Source organism: Littorina saxatilis, linkage group LG12 (genome assembly GCF_037325665.1).
Source record: "Littorina saxatilis isolate snail1 linkage group LG12, US_GU_Lsax_2.0, whole genome shotgun sequence".
NCBI lineage: Eukaryota > Metazoa > Mollusca > Gastropoda > Littorinimorpha > Littorinidae > Littorina > Littorina saxatilis.
In genome coordinates this window covers 31816213-31829417 of record NC_090256.1, presented here as the reverse complement: position 1 = coordinate 31829417, position 13205 = coordinate 31816213, and the positions used below count along the sequence as shown (strand labels likewise).

The 13205-nt window shown below is 41.2% G+C and overlaps 1 protein-coding gene across 1 annotated transcript; it reads left to right on the top strand.

Annotated features, from left to right (window-relative positions):
* Positions 1–2583: 2583 nt before the first annotated feature.
* LOC138981770 (tRNA N(3)-cytidine methyltransferase METTL6-like) lies at positions 2584–9205 on the top strand. The gene is made up of 5 exons (XM_070354848.1): positions 2584–2878; positions 4013–4153; positions 5357–5524; positions 5986–6127; positions 7742–9205. Exons 1-5 carry the CDS (start codon positions 2633–2635, stop codon positions 8107–8109), a joined length of 1065 nt encoding a protein of 354 aa, XP_070210949.1. The 5' UTR covers positions 2584–2632; the 3' UTR covers positions 8110–9205.
* The last annotated feature ends 4000 nt before the right edge of the window (positions 9206–13205 follow it).

Genomic DNA, 13205 nt, shown 5'->3' with positions numbered 1-13205 from the left:
TTGAATTGTTTCAAATTGTATTTCCGCTCCGTTAAAGTGTTTTGCATAATAATAAAAGATTTCCGCTCGTTATGTGTTTTGCATAACTTTTGTTTTGTTTTCAGTAATGCATTGGTACGTCATTTTCAGTCCTAGCATAAAACGAGGGGGAAAAATAGCACTCCACCTTTTTTTTCTAAAGGATCAGTTCAACGTGACAGAACCGTACCTAGTGCGTGCCATCTCAGGTTGTCTTTCACATTATGACTCAGTGAGACCGTCTGGGTGCAGTCCTCCGGCTTTTGTCCTGCAGCACTGTTCATTCCTCTTAAGACTTTTCATTAAAAAAAAAAGTAAGATCATACGCATGCACTGACGCACGCATGCTCTCACGCACGCACCGTGGCGCACACACACACACACACACACACACGGGCCGGCACTGTGACACACACATATGATGAACGCACGTAAGGCGGCGGACACACACACTGACTAGACACACACACACACACACTGACACACACACACACACACACACACACACAAATACTGGCACGCTGACACACATACTCAGTGGCACACACGTGACACACACGAACGTCATGGTAACACACACATACGGCACACACACACACACACGCAATCAGCCTGGGTTTTGTATCCGCTCTGAAGATAGCGAGCTTTTTGTCTTAACATTGAAACATCTGAAGCACACACACACACAAACACACAACACACACACACTGTGACATGCCGCACACACACAGACAAACACACACACACACACACACACACACACACACACACACGCAATGTTGTCACAATCCGCGGCTTTGAAGACAGCGAGCGTTCTGTTTTAACCCCGACAGAAACATCTTACGCGACCGCAGAAGCAGGAACTGAGCTTCACACATTTACTCGGAGAGTACTGAGTCAGCAAAAATAATCTATTGTTGCTCCTGCTTATCAGACAAATAAACAAAGTAAACTTTTTGTTTGTTTAAGAAACAAAGCAAACCCAGCCCTGAACACAGTTTTTAAAGGAATTGACCTACATTTGCTACTGAGACTGAGAGGGACACGGACACGGTGCACTAGATCAGCTGAGCTATCGAGGAAGTCGTAATTCAAGGGAGGGTATTCTTGTGCACACGCCTGAAACCACGTTGTCGTTGTCGAGGAAGCACGTACAGGTACATTACATTTCATCAGGTTAATGACTGAGATCTGTTCACTAACAACTTCAAGTGATGTCTCGATGGATGTGGGTTCTGACTAAACAAAATTAAATAATTTCGTTCGGTTTAGAAGTTAAAGCAGGTTGAACCATGCAGTGAGTATTTCGATCTTTCCCATCAGTAAAAAGGTAAACAAAATGTCAGTGTATGCTGAAAGTGTGACATACTTTCCGATTTATGTGCAACCATTGCTGTTTTTAGTGTCTACAACAGACTAATTACCTTTGTCCCTGAGGCAGAAAGGCATGTACAATTCCTTTTCCATCATGTTTGTTTATGATAATTGCTAAGGAGACATGTCATGGTGATTCATTAGGGCCTATACAGCTGTGCCATAATTATAAGAGGAACTATATGTTTGCGCTATTCGAGAGCTTGATCCTATTACCAGGAATCTATAGCGCTTAGAATTTCAGCATGTGGTTATTTGGCTGATGAGTTTGCGTTTATACATGGGCAAGAATGGCCTGGATGATCCCTGAATGGTTGATTCCAGAATGGTTGATCCCTGAATGGTTGATTCTACAGTGGAACCCGCTCCCTTGTAAGACCTCCTCCTTTTTAAGACCTTGATTTTTCTGAATTTCTGTTGCCTCTGTAGATTTACCTCCATTTTAAGACTCCGTCCTCTGTAAGACCTGATTTTTTTTTTAGATCTTTTGAGGTCTTAAAAGGGGGGTTCCACTGTATTGAGGCCTGCATACTTCACCAGTGATAAGTGGAGGGCTGGTGGTCAAAGGCACATGCCACAGTCATGCAGACAAAAGAGACAGTCGCCAGGTGTGCTAGCAAAGAGCCCAGACAATGTTTACGGACAGCATATCTGACAGTCAATGTGCCGCTGATTTGTCCACCAAGGGACCCATGAAATGTGACGTCAAACGACAGATGTCAATACAGGATAACGCAAAGTATCTTAAAACAGGTGTTGCTGAGCCGGTCTCATGCTGTGGAGTGTGATGTGAACATGCCAGTCAGATCACTCATTCTGGGGTCACTCATTGTGAGGTGAAACACATGACTTCCAGGGATCCCCATCAATGATACTTGAGAAATTGTTTTCTAAACTGTCTTTGACTTGGTCTCTTATATCTTCAATAGCTGACTACTGGCCGTAGTTTTGATCACTATAATTAGTGGCTATCACAGGCGTGTACATCCACAAAATTAATGAGGCCTGACTTCAGAAAGGATTGATACAAACGTGTCGGTTGCAACAAGTCTTCCGCTAAGTGTGCATAACTGTTTTGTCGCAAAATTGGCTCACCCTGTTCCAAAATAAGCAACAAGGACTCCCATTATCTCAGTTTTGTTTGTAGAGTTAAAAATAAATGTACATTATAGTAATCAGGACATATTTTGATTTGTGAAGGCATCACAGAGGCGTCCACAAGGTTCGCGAATGGCCAGCAATGGCAACTGGAGGAGGAGACACAGACCCTCGTACCACGAATGGTTACGCTGCAAGACAACTGACAGATGAAGAGCTAGAACGTCTTCAGAAAGACACAAGTCTGGTGTCGGATTTCAAACAGACCAAGCTGGAGAAGGAAGCCGAAAAGAACTGGGACTTGTTCTACAAGAGAAACACCACCAAGTTCTTTAAAGACAGGCACTGGACAAAGAGAGAATTTGAAGAACTTGTGGGGAGCAAGCAGGTAAAATTAAGGTTCGATAGACTTGTTGTCAGTGTTGTTCCCTGTCACAAAGGGCAAAAGGTCTCTTGCACCTGGATTGAAACTATGTACAGGTCCAAATGTCCTGGCTTTGTCTGCTGGGTAGGAAAATTGATGGTCGGAAGACCTGCTCCAGGCTTAATGCATCAGATCAAAAAAGTATACGTCTGTGACCGAAGACCAAGGACACCGAACAATACTGTGCTGTAACCATTTTTACTGGAGAAAGAATATTTGTGGAAGTGACAATTGATGCTTCAGATGGACTAAAAAAAACATTCCAGTCAAGTGAAAACAGGATGTGAAGGATTATCATTTCAGACTGAATCAGACTGGAAATCTGAGGCCTGATCTAGGAACGCTGAAGAAGAAGAAGAAGACTGAATCAGATTTGTTTTTGTAATTTTTTTCAGCTGGCAAAAAAAAAAAAAAAAGTTCAGTTGTTCTTTTACACTGGATGTTCATAAAAATCTCTTGTAAAAATCAGTTGAAAATAGATGGCAGTTTTTGCAAGCCAACTGTCTGTGTCTCTCACTTTCATTTATTTGTGTGTTTTAAAATTGGGCAAGGGTCGAAGGTACCCCCCGCGGGTTAGGGGGAAGAATTTTCCCGATGCTCCCCAGCATGTCGTAAGAGGCGACTAACGGATTCTGTTTCTCCTTTTACCCTTGTTAAATGTTTCTTGTATAGAATATAGTCAATGTTTGTAAAGATTTTAGTCCAGCAGTATGTAAGAAATGTTAAGTCCTTTGTACTGGAAACTTGCATTCTCCCAGTAAGGTAATATATTGTACTACGTTGCAAGCCCCTGGAGCAACTTTTTGATTAGTGCTTTTGTGAACAAGAAACAATTAACAAGTGGCTCTATCCCATCTCCCCCCCCTTTCCCCGTCGCGATATAACCTTCGTGGTTGAAAACGACGTTAAACACCAAATAAAGAAAGAAAGAAAGGGTCAAAGGTGATGAAAGGGATGGAGTATTGAGAGGGGCCTATATATTTTTCCAGATGAGAGTGAGGTAACTTCCTGACATTCACAAAGGGAATTTAAAAAAGAACTGTCTCTACATATTGACCGACTTTAAGCAGATTAAAATTGATTGTTATTTTGTTGCAGAATGGAGAGAAGCGGAAGGTGGTGTTTGAAGTGGGGTGTGGTGTTGGCAACTTTATGTTCCCCCTGCTGGAAGAAGATGAGACGAAATCATTATTTATCTACGCCTGTGACTTCTCTAAGCGAGCTGTGCAGTTTGTCAAGGTCTGTTATTTCTGCTTGTGTATGTAAATGAACATTGTACAGTACTAGCAACTTTATTGATGTATGTAATGTGTGATTTTTGGAGTAAAATCTAGCATTGAAGTGCAATTAAAATTCTGTAGTAGATGCCAGCAGCGACAGTAGTACCTGCGATGAAAGGACACCCTTGGGACCAGCCAAAAGTGTCCCCACATCGCAGGTGGCCTGTCATGACAGGTATATTTCAGTAGATATATTAGGCCAAAAAAAAAAAATTGTCTGTTTCTGGTCACCCGACCGACCCTAAATTTCGGCGCCGACCCTAAACTTTTTTTTTCCAAACTCAAAAATTTTTATTTATTTTTTGGTGGTAAAGGACAGGGTGAGAAAATGAACAACAAAAACGTGTGAAAACGAAAGTCCGCTGACGATTTGTAAATGTGTTGAGTGTCTTGTCTCTATGTATAGTGAATCCAGTCTCTTTGCGCGATTTTTAAAGTTAGTTTTATTGCTCTACATTTGGGGGTAAAAAAAAAATTTTAAAAAAATAAAAATAAAAATCCCGACCTACCGACCCTATTTTTTTTAGCCATGTTACCAGAAACAGACATTTTTTTTTTTTTGCCTTAGAAAACGGTACAACCGAAGGTGTCCTTTTTAGGGAGGTGTCCTCTCATCAGAGGGGCCACACATTGCAGGTACCACAGTCATAATTTGAACCAGGCACCGTCATTTAATTCGCTGGCCTGACACCATCAGCAACAAAGACCTTTGGCAGCGAACAAAACAGTTATCCGTAGAACAGGACATTCTGCAAAGACGCTTCCGGTGGATTGGCCACACACTCCGCAAGACGACAACCAGCATCACGCGACAGGCCCTCACATGGAACCCGCAGGGCAAGAGGAGACGAGGCCGGCCGAGAAACACCTGGCGTCGTGACTTGGAGGCAGAGGTGAAACACATCGGCTACACCTGGAGACAACTGGAGAGATTGGCCCAGGATCGGAGTGCCTGGCGAGCTCTTGTTGGCAGCCTATGCCCCGGACGGGGTCAAAGGCATAAATGATGAATGATGACCGTCATTTAACCTTCAGGCCTCATGCTGCATGTTGCTCTAAGTTATACTGATTACAAAAGTGGCACCTGTTCCTGTAAACTTCCTATCATGTCCACAAATTCTGTTGTAAAACTGATGGCTGCTTGTTGTTTTGCTATTGACAGGACCATGCAAGTTACGACGGAAGTCGCTGCAGCGCTTTTCATGCTGACATCACCACCAGCCTCTCCGACAATGTCCCTGACAACAGCGTTGACATAGCAACCATGATCTTTGTGTTGTCCGCCATCCATCCTGATAAAATGCTGCAGGCTTTGAGGAATGTCTTACAGGTAAGTGTGCCATTTTTCTGCATTTTTTCTTCTTCGAATGATAGATAATATTTCCGCACAAAAATTGTGTTAAGTTGTGAGTTGCCATGTGTTTAGTTACAGAGCCCGAGTTTCATTCAATCATAATGAAGCAGGGAGATATGTGCTTCTGTTTAAAAAACAAACATCATATCTTTATGAAAATGAGATTCACCTCATTGTTTTGTTATTTGTGCTAATCTGTTTTTCATTTGTCTGATAAAGGCTTTAGAACTGTAAAATGTTCTCTGCATACTTGGGTCAAGAACACTATGTATCTCCAGTGGGAACACATAATTATGACTCTAAATCACAGAACATAATTTCTACTCTTTATTTTAACAATAAGTATTTCTGACTGCAGCTTTTTGTTCCTTTCATCTGTGTTTGTTTGCTGTATTGCATCATTGGCAATGTGTTTAAATTACATCACATCATTTCAGACTCTAAAACCAGGAGGCACTCTACTGTTCAGAGACTACGGTCTCCATGACTACGCCATGCTTCGTTTCGCACCCGGACACAAGCTGTCGGATCATTTCTACGTTCGTCAAGATGGGACCCGAGCTTTTTACTTCTCACTTGGTAAGTTGAGCAAATCTTAATTTTAAACATTCAGTTGGTAGGGCATTGTTTTTGCTTTGTTTAACATAGAAAGTTTTATCAAATGCAGAGTAGTTGTTCTCAGGATGTTGGAATATCAGCTGATACAAGTTTGACAGTTTTTTTTAGGTTTGGAAGTTTTTGCTTGGGTAAATTTGAGAATATGATTTGTTACTTTGAATGGTTTCAACTGCTTGCTTTTGTTAGAAATTTGTTTGGCATAGCTCTGGCTTAGTGTTGTCTATATCTAGAGAGCTTATATCCCTTTGATATTTGATCTTGTCATGACGGGCGCTGTGGCGGTCGAGGGTTTGAGCCGCGGCCGCCTGGTGGGTTAAGTGTGGAGATTTTTCCGATCTCCCAGGTCAACTTATGTGCAGCCTGCCAGTGACTTAACCCCCTTCGTGTGTACCGTATTTGGCGGACTACAAGCCGCGACTTTAAAAAAAAAAATCGCATTGCGGCTTATAAAAAGATGCGGCTAAAACGTTCTCTAAACTTGAATAGCATTCACCTAATGGAAGTCGCCGCGGATTTTCATTTCGCTCGATTAGCGATTACCGGTACTTTATTAGCTCTCTACTCAAGACTCGGCGCTTTTCTCTTTCTTTCGCGAATCTTCGTTTGTCAACAAGTCATCGTGACAAGATAGCGTACAGAGAAACACCGGATGTATCAGGATCTCGCGCGCGCGAGATTTCGTTTTTTTGTGTCTCGCGATAGTTGGAGGAGCAAGAGCCGCCATGTTGTGTTTTCGTCTGCTCAAAATGTGCGCAAAAGTCGTAAATCATCCCAAAAAAGCTTATTCCGGGCGGGACTACATGTGTGTGTTGGTTACAAATTGTGTGTGTGATATTTTCATGGTTGCCACTCCCCAAAAAATGAAAAACCTGAAAGTATGTCATTTTTCTTCAAACTTGTTCACTTTTCTTCTTTGTTTCACTTGTTTATTCTGCCGATTTCGCCAAATACCGTACTTTCGTTTGCCCGATTGTTTTGATTGATTGACACGATCTGATTATATTTTTTTCGACGGCGGCTAATATAGTGACGCGGCCTATACGTGGCTCGTCCCAATTTTTTTGTTAAAAGTCGGGGGTGCGGCTTATAAAACGGTGCGTCTTGTAATCCGTCAAATACGGTACACGCAAGCACAAGACCAAGTGCGCACGGAAAAGATCCTGTAATCCATGTCAGAGTTTGGTGGGTTATAGAAACACGAAAATACCCAGCATGCTTCCTCCGAAAGTGGCGTATGGCTGCCTAAATGGCGGGGTAAAAACGGTCATACGCGTAAAATTCCACTCGTGCAAAAACACGAGTGAACATGGGAGTTTCAGCCCACGAACGCAGAAGAAGAAGATCTTGTCATAAGCACTCTGCCTCACTTGGTTATGATTTTGGTGAATGTGACATTTGTTTCAAGTCTGACAACAGTTCTCTTTCACAAGGATCTCATGCTGAGTTTATTAGAATACATGCTGAGTTTATTAGATTACAGCCATTTATTTTGTGTGAGAGTGTGACTTGAAATGAGTGTGCTCGGTGACCCTAGTTAACAGACTTGCATTAACTAACAGTGCATTCCGTTTGCAGAGTTGCTTGAGGAGCTCGCACGTGAAGCTGGATTTGAAGTTCAGCAGAATCAGTACGTCCATCGCGAGACCATAAACAAGAAGGAAGGTATCTGCGTCCCCCGCATCTTTGTTCAGGCCAAGTTTGTCAAACCTCACACAAACCCGGCAGCCAAGGAAGAGGACCTGGAAACTCTAACATCAAAGCTTCATTCAGTGCATTTAAAACAGGATGTTGGCGATTGTGCGAAGATGTCTGCAGTCAACAATTCATGTGTATCTGGTAACAGCGACAGTCATGCATTAAAACATACGCAGGAAGTGGATAGTGGCAGTGATGCCAAACAGCCTTTGCAGAATAGTTCGGGCTTAGCAAATGACGAAGGCTGATTGAGGCAGCAGTTTTAGGGTTCAACCTAAAGGTACAGTCATGATGTTATTCAGGTGCAGCCTTCTTGAAAAATGATTAATAGTTTGAGACGCTAACATAACAAAATGTGGGCCAGAGGTCCAATGCTGCTTCTTCAAAGGGATGCTGATGTCAAGCATGCACGGCTAACACACACAAAAAGTGAAAACCCTGAAAGGCCAGGGTCCACGGCGGCGACACCCAGAACCTGAGGCTTTTTTTAAAATTATCTTGAAGGGACAAAGAACAACATTTTACTTTAAGAAACCGGATTTTCAGGTTTTAAAAGTTTTTAAAAACCGTATTTTTGGCAAGAACCAGAAAGGTGTTAGCCCTGAGCATGTGATCAAGTGTGGATGAAATGGCCTCATGAAGATAAAGACTAGCTCGGATACCTGGCTGAAGACTAGTGCGGATACCTGGCTGTTTTCAAGGAATTACGCATGCCCAGTTAATGAGGAGATAAGGACCTAGTTAGTGGAGGTAGTGTGCGACACAATTTGTACTGTGTGATAAAACAAAAGAGCAATAGACACGGATATGGTGATGATGCATGCGATGACAGTGTTAATGTTGAGAATGTGTGTGTGTGTGTGTGCGTGCTTATGTTGAGAATATAAGTGTGTGCATATCTATGGTTTGTGTGGTTTATTGGTCTTGCGTTGGTGAGAAAAGGGCTAGGGCCACAACTTTCTCCTTTGCTTCAAAGCATCAGTTTTTAACTTCTCTTTGACTCATGTACTCTCAAAGTCTCTCTCCCTTGTCTCTTTCACACCATCAACATCAGCTCTTATAACACTTGATATTGTTCTTACATGTGTCATTTTTTTATTGTCAGGTTAACTTTCAGCGGCTGTTAAAAAAATGTTATAAGAAGAGACAGTTTACCCGTGCTTACATGCCAACTTTCAAATGAAAAATTACAAACAGATAAAGCTCTTAGCAGCAAGACTGTAAACCGTTAGGCTGATTTGTGTTTGTTCTGTTGACTTCATCACTACCTTGCAGTGACCCTGTAACGTATGAGGATGTCAAACAATGACATGCATAAAATGTGGACCACTTTTGTAAATTTGACAGATTTGTGTGCCTCTGTGTGTGTGTGTGTGTGTGTGTTGAATATTTCCTCCATGTTACCGATGTGGATTGATCTCTGTTTAAAAAACAAACATGTGTTACATATAATGTGTTTAGTGAAGAGTTGGTGATTCATTTGATTTGGCAGATCAAGGTGTCACGACAATACAGAAGTAGCATATTTAACTTGAACTTTACTCTTAAGAAACTGTAAAAAATATCAGGCAGTGCAATTAAAAAAAAGATTAAAAAAAAGAGGCAAACAAAGATACACAGCTGGAAGGAAAACATTTACAGGCTGAGGCACAGAACAGAGGAGGTCAACATTAGGCTTGTCTTTATAATAATACTAATAATATGGGAGATTTATAGAGCACTTGACGTTCTCTAAGCGCTTTACAATGAATTGGTGAGAGGTCAAGGCAGGTGAATTAGCCCGCACGTTGAACATCTCTCATGCTGGGTATTTTCGTGTTTCTATAACCCACCGAACTCTGACATGGATTACAGGATCTTTTCCGTGCGCACTTGGTCTTGTGCTTGCGTGTACACACGAAGGGGGTTAAGTCACTAGCAGGTCTGCACATAAGTTGACCTGGGAGATCGGACAAATCTCCACTTTTAACCCACCAGGTGGCAGCGACCGGGATTCGAACACACGACCTTCCGATTAGGAGGCCGACGTCTTACCACCACGCCACTGCGCGTTTATCCCTTTAAATGCATACTCCTTCCTGTGTAAACATTTTGGCTCAACGTCTTATCTGGCCAGGCCGTTATAAGACTGCACATAACTATACATGTTTATCTAGCCGGACTTTATGAGACTACACATAACTATACATGTTTATCTAGCTGGACTTTATAACACTACACATAACTATACATGTTTATCTAGCCGGACTTTATAACACTACACATAACTATACATGTCTATCTAGCCAGGCTATTACAAGACTACACATAAATGTACATGTTTATCTAGCCAGGCTGTTACAAGACTACACATAACTATACATGTTTATCTAGCCGGACCTTATAAGACTACACATAACTATACATGTTTATCTAGCCGGACCTTATAAGACTACACATAACTATACATGTTTATCTAGCCGGACCTTATAAGACTACACATAACTATACATGTTTATCTAGCCGGACCTTATAAGACTACGCATAACTATACATGTTTATCTAGCCAGACCTTATAAGACTACACATAACTATACATGTTTATCTAGCCGGACCTTATACGACTACACATAACTATGCATGTTTATCTAGCCGGACTCCCCCCGCGGGTTAGGGGGAAGAATTGACCCGATGCTCCCTAGCATGTCATATGAGGCGACTAACGGATTCTGTTTCTCTTTTTACCCTTGTTAAGTGTTTCTTGTATAGAATATAGTCAATTTTTGTAAAGATTTTAGTCAAGCAGTATGTAAGAAATGTTAAGTCCTTTGTACTGGAAACTTGCATTCTCCCAGTAAGGTAATATGTTGTACTACGTTGCAAGCCCCTGGAGCAAATTTTTGATTAGTGCTTTTGTGAACAAGAAACAATGGACAAGTGGCTCTATCCCATCTCCCCCCTTTCCCCGTTGCGATATAACCTTCGTGGTTGAAAACGACGTTAAACACCAAATAAAGAAAGAAAGAAAGAAATATAGCCGGACTTTATAAGACTACACATATACATGTTTATTTAGCCAGACCTTATAAGACTACACATAACTATACATGTTTATCTAGCCAGTCCCGCAGTGGGGCACTGCGGTTATGAAATTAAAGGCCCCTCCTGTTTTTGGAACCGCAGGAGCTTTCTAGTTTGCTGTTAGATAGATTTTTGGTTCCTCTTTCCTGTCATGCTCTCTTTTTCTTCATGAATTCTTTTCTTTTTTCTGCCTTCTTGCTCATTCACCTGTATTTTTTCCAAAAATCTCTTCTCTTGCCGCTTGTCTCGCGATTCATGTATAGTTTAATCTGTTAGTGTTCTGATGTAAGTCCAGCAGTAGATAGGTTAAGCCTATTTTAACATACTGGAAACTGGTAATCTTCCAGTAGGTATTAATTTAGTTTTACTAAAGCCTGCTGGGACACAAGTAATGGGTTAGTGCATTTGTAAACAGGAATCGCTTGACAAGTGGCCCCCTTCATCCCCCCCTTCCTCGTCCTGATATGGCTCTGCGTAGTCGGCTGGACGTTAAGCAACAAATAAATAAACAAACAAACAAATATTTAGCCAGACCTTATAAGACTACACATAACTATACATGTTTATCTAGCCAGACCTTATAAGACTACACATAACTATACATGTTTATCTAGCCAGACCTTATAAGACTACACATAACTATACATGTTTATATAGCCAGACCTTATAAGACTACACATAACTATACATGTTTATCTAGCCGAACCTTATAAGACTACACATAACTATACATGTTTATCTAGCCGAACCTTATAAGACTACACATAACTATACATGTTTATCTAGCTGGACCTTATAAGACTACACATAACTATACATGTTTATCTAGCCAGGCTGTTACAAGACTACACATAACTATACATGTTTATCTAGCCGGACCTTATAAGACTACACATAACTATACATGTTTATCTAGCCAGACCTTTGAAGACTACACATAACTATACATGATTATCTAGCCAGACCTTATAAGACTACACATAACTATACATGTTTATTTAGCCGAACCTTATAAGACTACACATAACTATACATGTTTATCTAGCTGGACCTTATAAGACTACACATAACTATACATGTTTATCTAGCCAGACCTTATAAGACTACACATAACTATACATGTTTATCTAGCCAGGCTGTTACAAGACTACACATAACTATACATGTTTATCTAGCCAGGCTGTTACAAGACTACACATAACTATACATGTTTATCTAGCCAGACCTTATAAGACTACACATAACTATACATGTTTATCTAGCCAGGCTGTTACAAGACTACACATAACTATACATGTTTATCTAGCCGGGCTGTTATAAGACTACACATAACTATACATGTTTAGCTAGCCAGGCTGTTATAAGACTATTCCTCCACTTGGACACACACTAAACATGAACAGCCTGGGTCATCTCTGTGCGCAGTGGAAATTATGTTGTTGAATTTATTGAGTAAACACCACTAGCGCCATTTTAAGAAATTAATTCATTACGAAAGTTCAAATTCACCATAGCAAGCAGTAATTGTGTTGATTTTTGTTTTGTGGCCAAGTGGAGGGATGGTCATATTCCATGTAAAAACCTGGCTAGATCTGAAATGGTGAGCCGAACTGCTTTCACGGGAAGGAGTGTGCCTTTAACGGTTGTGTCATTGCTCTGTTCAGGCTTCCTGCCCTCCACACCATCAGGGATGCCAAAATGCTGGTACAGTGGAACCCCCCTTTTAAGACCTCCCAAAATCTGAGAAATAGAGAATACTACATGGCTTGCTTTCTTTCTTTCTTTATTTGGTGTTTAACGTCGTTTTCAACCGTTCAAGGTTATATCGCGACGGGGAAAGGGGGGAGATGGGATAGAGCCACTTGTTAATTGTTTCTTGTTCACAAAAGCACTAATCAAAAATTTGCTCCAGGGGCTTGCAACGTAGTACAATGTATGACCTTACTGGGAGAATGCAAGTTTCCAGTACAAAGGACTTAACATTTCTTACATACTGCTTGACTAAAATCTTTACAAACATTGACTATATTCTATACAAGAAACACTTAACAAGGGTAAAAGGAGAAACAGAATCCGTTAGTCGCCTCTTACGACATGCTGGGGAGCATCAGGTAAATTCTTCCCCCTAACCAGCGGGGGGAACATGGCTTGCTGTGTCGTACCATATTTACACGAGTTGTTTTTTCTAAATATTGAACTGCGAGCGAAAGCGAGCTGTTCACTATTTGAATAGGCAAAGAGTGTAAATCTGGTACGAAACTGCAAGCCATGTAGTTTTCTGTTT